This window comes from Ostrea edulis, chromosome 5, assembly GCF_947568905.1.
Source record: "Ostrea edulis chromosome 5, xbOstEdul1.1, whole genome shotgun sequence".
Taxonomy (NCBI): Eukaryota; Metazoa; Mollusca; class Bivalvia; order Ostreida; family Ostreidae; genus Ostrea; species Ostrea edulis.
In genome coordinates, this window is record NC_079168.1 from 67,838,156 (window position 1) to 67,855,352 (window position 17,197).

At 36.6% G+C, this 17,197-nt stretch overlaps 1 protein-coding gene across 1 annotated transcript; it reads left to right on the forward strand.

The window, feature by feature from the left end:
* Positions 1-643: 643 nt before the first annotated feature.
* Positions 644-16,765, forward strand: LOC130054714 (phospholipid scramblase 1-like). Its single transcript, XM_056165258.1, has 9 exons — positions 644-1,182; positions 1,311-1,421; positions 7,369-7,446; positions 7,725-7,801; positions 12,325-12,455; positions 12,545-12,665; positions 12,867-12,969; positions 13,054-13,112; positions 16,301-16,765. The coding sequence occupies exons 1-9, from the start codon at positions 1,137-1,139 to the stop codon at positions 16,340-16,342; spliced, it is 768 nt and encodes a 255-aa protein (XP_056021233.1). The 5' UTR covers positions 644-1,136; the 3' UTR covers positions 16,343-16,765.
* Positions 16,766-17,197: the final 432 nt, after the last annotated feature.

The window sequence follows — 17,197 nt, forward strand, 5'->3', positions numbered from 1 at the left end:
GCTTGTCTAGTGATGTGGTAGAGTCTCTCTCTTGATCACGCAAGTTGAGCAACGGCGAACGTGATGAGCACTTGGCTGGGTGACCGCTACACGTTACAAATTGGTGACATCGTAGTGAATCTGATGTTTGGTGGGCCTTCTTCAGATAGAATCTCTTCGGAGCTCTGGGTACAGACGTGGTTTCCTCCGAGGACGACGGTGGTTGTCGTTGGTAACGGCGGCTGCCGTTGGTGAAGAAGTGCCAAACATTCAGAGAGAATTAACGCTAAGCTTTGGGACGAAGCATCCCCGAGTGTGTGTGTGTGTGGGGGGGGGGGGGGGGGACAGTATAAGAGGGAACTTGCACAGCCTCGCTAGTGAGCTAGTTTTTCTAGTGATGTGGTGGTAGAATGCCTCTCTTGATCACGCAAGTTAAGCAACGGCAAGCATGATGAGCACTTGGCTGGGTGACCGCTACACGTTGCATTAATACAAGTATTTGATGTTATTTTATGTATGAATACGAGTACTCGAATTAACACTAATTCAGTCCTAGTTATTTCACACACAGTATATGATATAAGCTTCCCTGGTACCCCATGTTGTCTATTGAGTTTATAATAGTAATCAAAATAAACGCGCCTGTCAATACAACCCTAAGGATTGATCACACCTACTTCTCCATTTTGCCACAAACGTTATCATTAGTCATACTAATGCTTCCCCTCTCAACCTTTACAATGACCACTACAACGTCACGCAGTGTTTGATGAAGAACATAGTCAATATTTGCACTTCTTTACGTTTCAATCCTCCAGAATAAATATATGGGCACCCTACACTCGCGGAATCTAGCGTTAGAGCTGGACTATAAACATCCAGAGACTGTTGTTGACAGAGGATCCTCAGCTGCTAGTTTTGATAATACATATATATTTGTGGGAGGTGTCGTTACGTAGTTACAACTCTGATCCGGGGTGAAATGTAATGTCCGGTCGTTCTCAATAGGATTTCCCTACTATCTCGGGAATTGCGAAATGTAAAGTTTACTTTAAAGGAATTTTATTTCAAACGGCTACAATTAAGATTTTAAACCACGCGAAGTTTTTTAAGTACAGACACTCTTAATAGGCGGTACTAGTGACCATTGAATAGGGATGGCAGATAAGCAATGGCAGCCAGTTCAGATGCAACCCAGACAAGGTAAGATTATAAAGCTCTCTCCCTCCCTATTTCTCTCTCTCTCTCTCTCTCTCTCTCTGGTAAATTTGATTGGCGCATCCCAGAATACGATCCAAGATTCATCTCCACTTTAATTTCTGTGATTTCAGGGGTAGATTGGATGACCACCCCCCAGAATGTGACCGGGATCCCCCAGGGACTCGAGTACCTCTCTGCTCTGGACCAAATTATCATTAAACAGCGAATAGAGCTGCTAGAAGGTAGGCCACGAACAAACACAAATGGTTCGACTTAATTAGCAGATCTCTGAATTAAACCTCTCTGTGCCTTTTTTTTTTTTTTTTTACCACAGATAACCGACTATTTTCAGTGTTACGTGTATCACTATTATGTATAATGATCATAGTATCTTACTCGGATTTATTTAATGTTTATTTCACGGGGCGGGGGACTACGAGGGCTAAGCTGCATATCTTGGTGAAATCAAGGTGTTGTGTTACGTTCAGATTAAATTACATTATGAAACAACCTCGTCACGGTTCATACATAACGCGATATGGGAATTATTTCACGGAGACTGGAAGCGTTTTACTTCATAAACATTTATGATAGTCATTTTCAGTAGTATCTCTATCAAAATTAATGTGTAGTATAATGGGGAAAATCTACATTACTGTAACAGAGACATTTTTATGCCTCTGATGGGATTTGAACCCGGGTCTCTGGCACTAAAGTCCAGCACTCTACCAATCGAGCTAAAGGGTTAACCCACTAGCCAGAGCTAGTAAGAATGCCATATCACTCACACTACCACATTGTCCCCCTCCTTTTTAAGAGTCGTCCCTGACTCTTCCGGAGTGCCAACACCTGTGGGGCGAAGTACTGAAGACAATCTCTCTCACCCGCCAGAGATAACCCAGGTCCCAACGTGGGCACCAAATGTGTAACCGGTCTTGAGTATAAGAATAATCCACAAGATGGTTAAGGTCGTAGATTCGTTTACTTTTGGAAAACAATGAAAACCCTATAACAACAATAAAAACATATAAGGACAAATACAATACAAAGACAAAAGACACTATCGAACATATGATATATGCAACGATACAAATATATATATATTGGTCATCATTTTATCGTCAAAGGACATAACTCTCTGAACCATCAATTATAAGTAATTGATATTAAAAAATGAATATAATGTACTGCAGTGAATTGCATATGTACATGTACATACCAGTTTATGGAACTGAGCTACAGCTTCCGAAATCAAGGTGAACTGCTTAAAACTCTTATGATGACCTATTGAATAATTTACTAAAATACTAAATTCTGTACACATATATCACTGCGCATTTATATTACTTAAAACTCATTATTTACTTAAAGAACAGAAATTATATTTTTCCACAATTCTACTTTCAGTAAATCTTTCACTCATGACTTGCACACAAGTTTTATGAATAAAGAAAAGTTTAATTACTTATTTAAATTCATTACTTGCTTTTAATCATATAGTAAAACTATCAGCTACTTACAGTTGTTGGTGTTAGCAAATCCTCTATAAATTAAATATATATTTTATGCTTATTTAGAACTCAATAGTGGCAACACCCTTTGGAATCTCTTTCAAAACTAGATTTTCCTGAACTATTTCATAAAAAGAACTCAGGAATTCCCACCAGGAATTCCTATTGGCTAGAACAAAATACTAAGACCAATCAGATGACAGAACAAGTATGACACCTAAGAGATACATGAACTAATCCGAGTTATGTTCTAACTGGACCCTTACGGATTAAACCATTATATTTAAAAGGGTGTTTAGGTTTCTTTAAAACACAACACAAAGTTAGTCAGTAGCGCAGCGCAATATGTATTGAAGTGAATGAATGTGAATGGCAATATAAAAATATAAAACTAAACTAAGTACAACTACCACATTACTACCCCCCACCCCCCACCCCTCCTATCATCTTATTTTTCTTGTAAGAAGAATGATTCAAACCCTAACTGGACACTGATATCCTGAAGAGTACATGTCATTGCGGAAGTAGATATTCCAGAATGGAATGGTACGTCGAAAGTGGTCTACGCTCTAATGATTTCCATTCTGACGTCGTCCCCTAAACAAAGTTTATAATTCATGATTTGATCGATCAGTAAATATAATGATTTCTATACACAATAGATCCATATGCGACCCTGCTTTTGACATCACATATTTATTGTGCAATGTGTTTTGTTACAGCGATGGAACGCTAAATTAACATATATATATATATATATATATATATATATATATATATATATATATAAGCACTGAAAAGGCCACGACACTGTTGGTTATTTAAAACTCGAATTTTCGACGAGTTTTAAATAACCAACAGCGTCCACAGGTGCTTGTGGACAGGACTTCCGGTACCCCTCTTCTTTTATTTTTAAATGTTCAATTCCTTGGGTATTTCGGACGTATTTTTGATAAAATATGTAACTTCAGAGTTTATCTATTTCAATGGAATACACAAATCTCGCATAGAAACCGTTTTTAAAAATGTCATTCACCGATCATAATATATGAACAAGGTGTGCAACTCAGCCAGCGACATGTTGAAAAAATCTACACCTCGCTGAGAAATCCTATCGAAAGAACACCAATAATGCATATACCAACTGAAAAGAACGGTCATTCTAAATCTACTGATGATTCGTGGATTAAATTCATCGCTATTTGGTGCACAATAATTACTTCACACCGCTCAATTTCATCGTTTTAACCTCGCCACTTCTCATTTCTGACTATAACGAACGGAAGTTGTAATGCTGGAATATTTCTGTCGCAGCCAACTATTTTTAGAACGAGAAAACCCGGGACGAGGTCTTCCGAATACCATTAGCTACACGAAAAGGGAAGAGAAAACCGATCATAGTAACCTCATAGTGTTGAGTAGGTAATTTATCATGGAAATCAGAAAGAAATATGAAAGCACAATATATTGACAATGTTCCACATTTTAGTTATAAGGCCAACTATATAGCATTGGCTAACATTCGTTTTTTAAAAAGAAACAAAATAGTTCACCAAGCCCCTTATAAAACAAATATCAAGAACCAGTACTTGTGCATGCATCGCACACATATTTTGTGTATCGTTCACATCATGATAAAAAAAAAAAACTAACCGCTTCTACCCCTACCCCACTCCCAATATCATTTTAGATAATTATAATCAAACATCGATCAGTTCAATATGACGTAATCACAGGTGCTTGCTTGGGTTCCCCAAGCGGTTAGTTTTTTTTTTTTATCATGATGTGAACGATACACAAAATATGTGTGCGATGCATGCACAAGTACTGGTTCTTGATATTTGTTTTATAAGGGGCTTGGTGAACTATTTTGTTTCTTTTTAAAAAACGAATGTTAGCCAATGCTATATAGTTGGCCTTATAACTAAAATGTGGAACATTGTCAATATATTGTGCTTTCATATTTCTTTCTGATTTCCATGATAAATTACCTACTCAACACTATGAGGTTACTATGATCGGTTTTCTCTTCCCTTTTCGTGTAGCTAATGGTATTCGGAAGACCTCGTCCCGGGTTTTCTCGTTCTAAAAATAGTTGGCTGCGACAGAAATATTCCAGCATTACAACTTCCGTTCGTTATAGTCAGAAATGAGAAGTGGCGAGGTTAAAACGATGAAATTGAGCGGTGTGAAGTAATTATTGTGCACCAAATAGCGATGAATTTAATCCACGAATCATCAGTAGATTTAGAATGACCGTTCTTTTCAGTTGGTATATGCATTATTGGTGTTCTTTCGATAGGATTTCTCAGCGAGGTGTAGATTTTTTCAACATGTCGCTGGCTGAGTTGCACACCTTGTTCATATATTATGATCGGTGAATGACATTTTTAAAAACGGTTTCTATGCGAGATTTGTGTATTCCATTGAAATAGATAAACTCTGAAGTTACATATTTTATCAAAAATACGTCCGAAATACCCAAGGAATTGAACATTTAAAAATAAAAGAAGGGGGGTACCGGAAGTCCTGTCCACAAGCACCTGTGACAGCGTCGTGCCCTTTTCAGTGCTTTTATAAATTTCTTTACTGGCCTTGTATCTTCTCAGATCCGACACTTTAAGAAAGTAGGGTGTTGTTGGGTTTTTGTGCTTTTATATATATATATATATATATATTTGTGTGTGTGTATATATATATATATATATATATATATATATATAGAATAGACGATGTCAAATTTTATTAAGACAAAAATTTCGTGACGAGCCCCTGTGATATAAGTGAACTGAAAAGGCCACGACACTGTTGGTTATTTAAAACTCAAATTTTCGACGCAACCCGCGTCTTTATCAAGAGACATATATTACATAAACAAATAACACGCAAAAACGACAAGTATCGATAAACTACATTAGTGACAAGAGTGATACACTATTGTACTGAGTGATAAAAATGGTGGTGGTTTCGTTGTACAGCGTGTTTACTGACTATGGTTTAGAGAGATTTGTACCATGGTCGGGTCGGGATGAAAATAAAATTATTCTTGAAAAATTACAGAAATCAGATAAATTTAGAGGGAAAACTTACAAAACAATGTGATTATGGAATAAAATGGTGGGAAGATAATGATATGGAGTGATTAAGTTCAAAACAATATTACGTAGTCAGTACCATTGATGATTCGGATATGGTGAACAGCGAAAAATAATGATTTCCAGAAGAACAAGATTAAACAACAAACAAAGTCAATCAAAGGACACTGATCTAGCATTAAAATCAACAATCGAATAGGTGAATGGGAGAGAAGTCTGAGGAAAAAGATTCAGTATTATTTTTCAAGGTAACATATTTTTCAAGGTCAGACAAATTGAAGCCGCATTCTAGAAATTCTGATATCGCAACATAAAGAGCTATGCGAATCCGAATTTATGTTGATTTAGAATAATGTTTTACCATAGTTTAGAGGTCTTAAGATGATATATTAATAAAATACTAGTCTTCAAGGTCAATACATTTTTTTCCCTTATTATCATCCCCCCCCCTTTTTTTTTAATTTTAAAATTTTAAAAATGAGAGGGAGAGAGAGAGAAAGAGCTATATAATTTCATAATTGTAATGATTTCTTATGATGTTCTAACATAATTAGGAAGTATTGAAGGTCAAACAACAATCGCAATCCTGGGTATCCTCGCTATGGCTAAACAAGGAACTCAAAGTTAAATAAAGGAACTCAAGGTCAGAGCCTTGAAACCGGGGAAACAAATTGTATTTATATTAATGAAACAAAATAAGATATCTTATCGGGTGAATTTTGGCGATTAAGCTATGGAAACTGATTTTGACTAAGGATTTATCCTGGATTCATGCGCGTAAAATCATTCAAATTATTCATTCCACCTGGACGGAATGATTTCAAACGGTGCATCCAGGATTTTTCCGTGCTCTTTCTCTCTGCATCGGTCCATAATGGGTTATGATCAATAACAACCACTTGCATGTCTTGCCAAATGTGACCTTCTTTGTTGAAATGTTCCCCTACGGGTTCGGTCACGCGTTTGGTTTTGATGGTTGATCGGTGGTTGTTGGTCCTAAGTCTGATGTTTGTAGATTCCCCAACATATTGTTGTCCATTTCTTTACTGGCCTTGTATCTTCTCAGATCCGACACTTTAAGAAAGTAGGGTGTTGTTGGGTTTTTGTGCTTTTGTATATATCTATATCTATATATATATGTGTGTGTGTGTGTGTGTGTGTGTGTGTGTGTGTGTGTATACATCCAAATGAAGACAGGTTTAATTCAATTGTCCTTTAATTCATTTGGAGATCATACATCTACATTGTAGGTTCAATTCAATTACATGTATACCCATCTTTATTTCATTTGGAGATCTACATTGTAGGTTTAATTCAAGTATACCCGTCTTTAATAAATTCGATAGATAGAAGATCAGAAAAACAGGTATAATTGATTTAAAGGTGGATGCAATTGAATTGATTACAGTAGACGCTAAGCACGCTAGGTACATGCGTCATTTCATGCGAAGGAATTCATAGAATGACGACCAAGTACTGTCAAACCTTGTTGATTGTTTTTAATATTGATCTATGTGGCACCATTTACTGTTCCGAAAAGATTTTTTTAATATCATAATGACGAACATATTTTCATTTTTTAGTTATTACTGGATTTGAAACCAAGAACAAATACGACGTTTTGAACAGCGTCGGGCAACAGTGTTACTTTGCTCAAGAAGGTCTGTAAAATATTTATTTATATTGTACATTTAAAGTTAGTTCATGTAATTGAAAATTAACCATGTATCATAAGACAACAAATATAATCTACCATTATGTACATACAATATGTAGTAATCTATACAAAAACACCCATATTTTACAGCATCTTAATGATGCATTTTACATATGAAACCAGACATCACTTTAGTGTAATATACAAACAGACCATATTTCACAGCATCATAATGTATTTTACATACGAAACCGGACATTATAACGTAACTTCTTTAATTAGAGTCGGAGTGTTGCAACAGAATTTGCTGCGGACCAAACAGAGAGTATGTGATACACATCTCGGACAACATGGGCCAGGTATGTTGCTTTTCAAATACGGAATGGCAAATAGGTTTCCCTATACTAGCTGCATAATTGTAGTTCTCGGGGGAAATGTTGGGACTATAGAGAGCTGAATCTCGGCTGAGACTCGGCTTGGCTGAATATTTGGACTGACGCCTTCACCGAATCTCGGAGCAGTCCTTCATAATTCATGTCTAGATTTACTTTCAGCTTCGGCCGGTTCTAGCAATTAATGTGCACTTGGGTGACATTACTGTTCGCTTCAAATAAGTGATTTAACTATTAAACCAACTTTCTACCACTATCAACTTTGCATTGCTTACAGTTTATGTATAAAAATCCAAAAATGAAAAGAGTCACTAAATTTTCCGTTTAAATGATGACTTCCATGGCACAATATCTTATCTCCTAAAATTGAAGAGTTCCTATAGTCTGCATTATCTAGTTACTGATACAGTGTATTTCCACATACCGCCTTTTATATCGCTAATTTAAAAAAAAAAAAACACTATTGGAACTCTTCAATTTCGGGAGTTAAAATATTGCGCCATGAAACTCATCATTTGAACGGAAAATTTAGTAATAGTATATTTTATGGAATTTACATACTTAGACGGTAAGTAATGCAGCATTAATAGTGATACAGGTTAGGAACTTTTGAACAGTAAGTGATAGAGCTTTGATATTTCACATGAGTATTCCTTGTGACAAGACCTTTCCGTTGGTACTAAACCTTTTGACCTTGACATTTGACCTACTTTTTAAAAAAAATTGACATTGGTCAGAACTTCTAAATGGTAAATATTAGAGCTTTCATATTGTACATGAGCATTTCTTGTGACAAGACCTTTCTACTGGTACCAAGATATTTGTCCTTGTGACCTTGGCCATCTTCGGAATTGGCCATTATCGGGGGCATTTGTGTTTCACGAACACATCTTGTTCCTACCTATTTTTTTCTTCTTATGAATTATTAGACTTCCCATAAGTATTTGTCTCTGGCATTTTATGCAAAGTTTTACTCATAGCATGCAGTCTTAATGACGATCACAAGTAATTGATTTCAACATGCAACTAGTGAATAAATGTAAACAAGTATAGGGCCTCCTGTGAAGTATGGATGTTGTTTATGTAAACGACAACTTAAAGGAAAGTTAAAGAGAACAATTTCAACAATGCTTAAGAAGTTACTTGAAGAGATCATGACAAAAGCCAAATATGCAACCAGTGCAAACTGTCTAAAAGGCACAGTGAACTACAGTTCAATACAAAAACAAAAGCAAATCAAATGTCTGCTTCTGTCCCATTTGTATTTGCTGGGAAATCTAACAGCAAATGTGCGTTCTGTAACTGTAAAACCGGCCTCAGAGTTGTACCAAAAGAGGCGAGAACTGATGCCTTTTATTATATTCGGTATACATGTACTAGTACCAGGAGGTTGTAAATACTGTTCAAAAACATTTGTTAGGGAAAAACTTAATCCTAATCAAAGCATTAATACTGCACCATACAGAAAATGCTATTCCACATTTGATTTAACATCACCAAACATGTGAGGTTTCTCATTCACATCAGTTAATATGGAAATGCGGAGCACGTACTGTTGGATGTTGCGAGTATATATGCAGTGCCATTTGGTACCTTAGGTACTCCAGGCATCCGTGTAATTATGTGTGTGTTAGAAACCGCTTACTGCCTGATATACATGACACTGCCTGTGAAACCAATTCTGATGATGATTTTGATTAAATATCATTCTTTGAAGTATGATCTATATATTTGGGTGTTTTTTTTTGGTGTTTTTTTTATATAATTCTAAATATTTTGGACAGCGTTTTAGTACGGTACCGGTACTGTATGTAAAACTTATACGGTACCAATTTTGATGCACCAGATGCGCATTTCGACAAATAATGTCTCTTCAGTGATGCTCAACCGAAATGTTTGAAATCCGAAATAACAATGAAGTTTTAGAGCTATTATAGGGGAAAACAGTGTGCCAAAAAAGTGGAGTCAAATTCGTCTAAGAATAAGAGCTATGCGTAAGGGAGATAATCCTTAATTTTGAAATGAATTTCTAAAATTTATAACAGCAATTAAAAATACATCCGTATTTTCAAGCTAGTAACGAAGTACTTAGCTACTGGTCTGTAGAGACCCTCGGGGACTAACAGTCCACCAGCAGAGGCCTCGACCCAGGGGTCATAATGTGAAACTTATACGGTACCAATTTTGATGCACCAGATGCGCATTTCGACAAATTGTAACTACGGGTACCATCAATGCGTATTTCAAACTCCCGATTCGCGACCGGTGCCCAATCATGAATATTAAATGTTCCCCAAGTTCACTCATCTTCTTCACGTTATATAGTGATAATTTGGCAATGGTTCTTCAGTCTCCAGATGTATCGGCGAGTGATGTCACAAATGGCATGAACGACAATAAGTGTTTTGCGAAATCTCCTAGACGGTTTTACGAAGTCGTTGGAAAAGCAAACCAAATGAACATTGATGATTCTGTTCTTCCTAGACAACGCATAATTCTTATAAAACTCGATGATGAGATAGAAAAACACAATTTAATTTTTTTTCATCGTGTGCAGAAGATTTCTACTAAGAAATTAGATCTGCATTTAGCTGGTATTAAATCTAGATTTGATCAACCAGATTGTAAAAATATGTTAATCTTGAAAACCTTGTACTCAGGGCTTGCACTGGTAAGACATAGATTTAGTGTTGTCATGATCATCTATGGTACAGTTTTAAAACCAACGGGCCTTCACTGCCAACTTTTAAAAAATGTTGAAGACTGTTTTGCCAAAGGACCCATCAACAGCTATATTAAATGTGGTTAATTTTTTCAGACATCCAAAGGGAGAAATTCGAGCTGTTTGGAGAGATAATTAAAATTCTCAAACTGATTTTTGTACCTCCTGCAACTAACACCACCAGTGAGCGCTCATTTAGCGCCTTGAAAAGATTGAAAACATCGTTAAGATCAACAGTGAGCCAAATATGGACCAATATGCTTTTATTGCATGTTAATGAAAATGAAACAGATGCACTGAATCCACAATTAACAGTTGAGGAGTTCAACATATTTGAAAAGTTCCCTCAGTTTACAATGTACTAATATCTAATGAAATGATTAAAAAACAAAACTAATTAAAGGAATAGAGAAAAAAGAACAAAGCCCCCCCCCCCCCCCCTCCAAAGAATTATCAAAAGAGTAAAAAAATATATATATATGTGTGCAAACGATGAACAGAAATCTAAACCTTCAAAACAAACCGTTTGTTGGAATCAATCCCGTGTAAAAGGGGGTGGGGGTCCGATAGAATGAATTAAACTGATGTACAGATACCTTAAACCTTGCACGTATACCTGTTCAATTATCAGTTAGGTGATTGTTTTGTTCACATTTACTTGTAAATTCCCCCTTACCAAGGGAAATTGCATCCTACGAGCGTGAATAAACTTTTAAAAACAATTAATAAGGTGTGTATAGCTGATGAAATACCAAACTGGAGTAAATACCAACGATCTAAGGTTCATGGATAATAAATGGTAGCTTTTTGATATTGTATTTGTCTCTGTAAGTGCTCATGTAGTATGGTTTTTAAAGCTTGCATAATATTTCCTACACTCTGTGTGCTCGAGTTTTGAAATAAACGATTTAGACTAGGGTTTCCTGGTAAACACAATCTAATTATATTGCTGGTAAACACTTCCCCAAACATGGCTAGAGATGCTCTCTCTCTCTCTCTCTCTCTCTCTCTCTCTCTCTCTCTCATCTTGCGTTATTATAACCTCGCACGAGAATACAGACTTTTTAAAATCCATACTTTGATATACATTACTCATGCATAACACGAAATTCATAATGTAAATCATGATGCCAAATTAAAACTACATCCACTCACCCAACCCCTTCACCGATGCTACATTAAAATATTCATCTTCCTTACCATCAGTAATCTTAATAAATATATCAATAATATGAATATGTATATAATCTAAACGAATACCGCGTTAGAATGGAACGCGGTAAACAATGGACCCGCATTGCCCGTATTCTACGTCTTTGTTACTGTCAAATAAATCTGGCTAGTTGCTCATTTTTATCACTATTTTGTCATAACCCAAGATGATAATAAAAGATCAACACTTTTCGCTGTATCAACGACAAAATGCAGTAAAAACAAACTGCGTTGAAATGCGTGATTGTTGGGTAACGGTATGTGTGATAAAATCCGTGACGGCGAGGGTACGGTATATAGGCGTTAAGATGCGTGATAGCAGGGAGGGGGTTAGGTATCTATCCGAGTACAATGATGTCGAGTACTTGTATCCAATAAGATTTTTTTTTTTTTTGGAATTATTCCCATTTGAAAATCAAGTAGCAGAAAGGAGGGTATGACGCATCACAGTCTTAACATTTATTGGTGAATATCATTATACTACATACATATCCTTACCATGGACTTTTTTTTTGTCCGATATCCCTGAATTGAACGTCCTTTTCATTACTCGTAGGAAGTGATGAGGGTTCGCCATGACTTTGTCTGTTGTGTAGGATGTTGCTGGTGTGCCACCGACTCTTCCTGTGGATATGAAGTCCAAATCGAGGCTCCGGTCGGAAACATCATAGGTTATGCCAAACAACAGTGAGCAACTTAATTTCAAATACTTCCTTATATCACCCATTACATTTCTAAGCATGTTGTATTTTGTCTTTCTTCTACATCAAATTTAGAACTTCTAAGTGGAAACCACATTTCCGTATATTTGATGCTAACCGGCAGCCATTGTACGTCATACGGGGACCTTGTTGTAGTTGCCAAAGCATTTGTTGTACAGACGACATCAGCTTTCCTGTGAGTGCATTAAATACCGACACAATTGTAAGATAAAAGAGATTTACTGGAGAGATGCAGAATTAAATTTACTTAGTGCAACAAGCTAATGATGGCCAGTCACTGCATACCACAATAATTTTCATTCCGTTTACATCTCAAATTATTGAACATTGAATTTCATTTGATATGATGATGGTTGATTGGGTGTAGATTCTGTAGGTAACAGATCTGACAGAACAGACTGAGCTGGGCCGGATATTCAAGCGCTGGGCCGGATGTGGACGTGAATTTTTCACAGACGCCGACACGTTCGGAATCACCTGTATGTTTTCCACCTGTACTTTGGTTTCTATATTTTTGTGTAATCATATGATAAGTATTGTACTTGGGTTGTGCTCTGTTGTAGTTCCCGTGGACATGGCTGTGACCAGTAAAGCCCTTCTGTTCGGCGCTGTCTTCCTCGTGGTAAGACAATTTTGATAGCTTTTGGATACCAGAAATTGATGTGGTGGATTGAATTGTGTTTAGGGGGTGTCGTCCACTCATATAAAAAATTCATCACCTTTAGATCCCAGAGACCATCGTTTCACCAAGGAATTTAATGTATATAGTAATTCAGAATACGATTTCAAAGGCGGATCCAGCGCTGACCCCTTTTGAATTTTTTTCATTACCAAAAAAATTACAAACGCCCACAAAAGAGCAAAATATACGTATGTAGACGTTATATGTTCATTATCTAAATGAAAAAGAACCCACTCTCTTATTGGCACAATTTCGTTAGCTTCCGGGGGCTTCGCCCCCTGCACCCCCATCAGTGCAAAGCTTCAAGGCAACCCCAGCCTTCTACTGCGATACATGAAATAATTTCCGTTATGAAATTCCTGGATCCGCCACTGGATTTTGCTATCAAGTTCAAAGGCACCTGATCCCACCTCTGGTATATCCAGGGGTCCGTGTTTGCCCAACTCTCTATTTTGTATTGCTTATAGGAGTTATGAGATTGGTCAATGTTCGTTATCTTCACCTTTCATTAAGAAAATTGATTTCCCGGTTCCTTCCAAAACCTTTTATTTGACCACAAAATGAAATAGATTCAGGTGAAGGTTTGAATGCTCACATTATCACGGCCATAGAAATTTATAATGGGAGGATTTTCACATTTCTAGATGAAAAGAGTAAAAACTCGACTTGAGTTTTTTCTCAGATTTGAAAAAACTAAAATATGCATTTCTCGAAAAAAAATATATAATAAAAACCCATATTTCCTATGAAACCACCTTATTTTTGCATTATTCACAAATCTTTTCTTGATTTAAAGGAAAACATTACCCAAAAATTGAAATCCTTCGAAAAAGTGTTTTTATTGGTGTATTTCATGTATCAATGACCGATTTACATTGTTTGATTAAATAATAGAAAATCCCACGTAATCACAGCAAATCTTACTTCATTTGATGCGCCCAGAGTCTCTGACATCCTGTGACCTTGGGTTTATAAATAAGGTGTACACGTAACGTGAACTACGTTAGTTAGAGGTCAGGGTTCATGGTTAAATGAAGTATTTCCTTTTAATGTACATCAGGATTTGGAATAAGTCCTATGTCATTTATTCGCTCAAACCACATTATATATGGTACATGAGGTACATTAGATAAACATTCAATTGAGTTAGATACAGAACTGTAGCTCTCTGGGGGGAAAAACCAATCATTGGGACAGATCAGTACGAATAAGGTCAGTATATTCTCAATATACATGTAGTGAAAAAGTACATGTATTTACAAAATTGTAATCGGTTGTGTACAGCTCCTGCGTCTGGGAACGAGGGTATTAATCAAGTGATAGTTACATACTTACTAGAAGCTCACTCCCGCTAATTATCATCTACCCGTGACATTTACCAATAATACAACTTTCAAAACAATATATGAACAATTCTTCTACACAAATTGGAAAAAAATGTCCCAACACTCAGGTTACTTCTTTATAAAAACTTTGAAAACAGAGCAATAATTTTGAATTCAGTAACGCAATTCAATCTGTCCCTTTATTTACAATGCACCCGTATTTGATCGATTGTCCATTCTGTTGACCGAGAATTGTCCGTGCAACTATTGTACCAGTAGACAGTGCTTTAGCTCTTCATGGAACCTATACAGTTTGACAAAGGTTTAGTTTTCTTGCACATCAAAATTATGAGTCCTTCGCAAGTCTAAATACAAGTAATCCGATGGCAGATTATTGGAATGGGCGAAGCAGGTATGTCATTGAGTCAAACTGATCATCAAGTGGAATCTATCTGTAAAATTAGGATGGTTAGGCGAAATGGTTTTACCAATAGCTCAATTTTAAAAAGGGAATGGTTGCCACATCGCTTGCTTTTAATGAGACCAGTGCAAACTCGTCTGAAGTCTTGGCTCTGGTGCAAAGAGACCCATAAAGAGACCTTTCCTTACACCAACCACAAAGCAGCACGTATGGAATGGTGTCAAACTCGTCAATGTAGAAAGCCAGCCTCATGGAGGACAGGCGATGATCAGATGATGTAGTCGCTTGTTGCTACATACAGACGGACGAATGCGTGTATGGCGGCAACCTAGAACTGCATATGCTGAAATATTAGACGATTCCGTTTGGTGGTGGTTCAGTTGTGGTGTTGGACTGTGTTTCCTACGACTGTAAGCTGGATGGGCAATCTTAATGTATAAAATCACCAAAGGGACATTCTTGGTGCAAGTGTTGTGCCTTATTTTGACAATCGCTCTCTTTGACCAAGGCCAGTGTTATTGGATGACAATGGCATACCACATCGTGATCGTGCTGCGCAGGAATGTTTTGCGTAGAGTCAGTTGCGACACTACCATAGTCTGCTCGGAGTCCAGATTGGAACCCTAATGAGCACATATGGGACATCATTGTTCGCAGAGCTCGTCAGAGGACACCACCAATTCAAACATTAGAGGAACTGAAACAGGCACTGCATCAGGAAGGACAAGCTCTACTACAACATCAAATTCAACGTTTGATCAGAGAGTCCTTCATCCATGATGGTCACTTGAATCAATAGACAGAGGCATAACTATTTGCTATAAATTTCCCCCAAAATATCACATGTTCTTCTCTCTGGAGAAGAATGCCAATGAATACATTACTGAAGTTTTTTATTACGTTTTTAGTCATCAAGTGATGCTATTTTTTAACAAAAAATATGAAAACTGTTATTCATCATATAGAGTGAAATTAATCATGATACTACAACAAAGCAGGTGTTGTGATATTTTTATTATTGATAACTCCTAGGCATATCATGCTACAATTTCAAAACGTTGTAGCAGCTAGACGCCAGTTTAGCAGTGTTAGTTAAGCCCTGTTCAAGCATGTGTGGTTTCTTAAGTAAAAAAGCAAATATGGTTGTCTTTTACAACCCGCTGACTGGATGAAGAATTGGAGAAACCCGCTATACTTCCTGTTTAAATTCATACTTATACATGTATACTGGTATGTCAGCTGTATCTGCAGTGAACTGGATAGGGGTAGGGGTAATGTTATATGAGTTTCAACGTTGATTGCTAGTCAGGTTGAAGGGAAAAGAGTTTCTGAAATTTTATTCTGTCCATTTTGTTCTACATGTTTAAATGATTCCATTTCAGGACTTTTTGTACTTCGAGGAAGAAGACAACAATAACAATTAACATCCAGTGGAGATGAGCTTGATCACGTGATACACACACAGTGGAAGGAACGACACTGCTATTTTGCATGTGCCTACACCAGACTATGTATAGGAAAATGTGTTGACATAGGCCAATATTCATCTGAGATGCAGAAATGCAATGAGATAGAGACAGCTATTTATAATTTTTTGAAATCTAACACTGCTAGTATTAGACTCCTACATTTTAAAGTAATTCCTTGTATCAGATTCTTTCTTTTTTTTAATTATTTTTTTTTTATATTTGCTCTAATCATATTTTCGATTGTTCCAAGAGTTTGAAATTAACACTGTATATAATTATTTATATTACATCTTCAGCTTTGTTCAGACATATATTGTGTATGATAAGCAAACGAAGCTGAATTAATTAAGCTTTTTTCAGTAAAGATAACAGAGATAATATCTTCTTAATTTTCGAGTTATTTTGACTAAGTATAGTTTGCGGTGTGGAAATTTTTAGATATGTTTGATATTACAGTAAGTCGCCGATTTTATGAAGGAAGTGGAAATTATTGCAGTCGGTTGGTTGGTTCAAAATTGTCCCGCTCGTGAATTAATTTGGAGTCACCATTGCCAGTGCCTCTGCTCGGCGCTAATTACTCAGGGAGGGATCTTTATCGTGCCTCACGTTCTGTGACAAGGGCCGGGGCCTCGGTTTTTTGTTGGTTTTGGGGGGTGGGGGTTATTTCCCGGTTTTATCCGATGATGCAATTGAGTATGGAGAGTTGAACGAACTATATATCAACGACAAAACTCTCTCAAAATCAACAATTATTTTTTAAATGAAAACACACGCCAAATCCGCCAAACTTGCTATTGCAGTATACAGTGG

Excerpts from the sequence above, each read along its gene's own strand:
- LOC130054714 (XM_056165258.1), top strand. The coding sequence starts at position 1,137 with ATGGCAGATAAGCAATGGCAGCCAGTTCAGATGCAACCCAGACAAG. Across the intron at positions 12,456-12,544 it reads ATAGGTTATGCCAAACAACA|AACTTCTAAGTGGAAACCAC; the intron begins GTGAGCAACTTA and ends CATCAAATTTAG. Across the intron at positions 12,970-13,053 it reads CGACACGTTCGGAATCACCT|TTCCCGTGGACATGGCTGTG; the intron begins GTATGTTTTCCA and ends GCTCTGTTGTAG.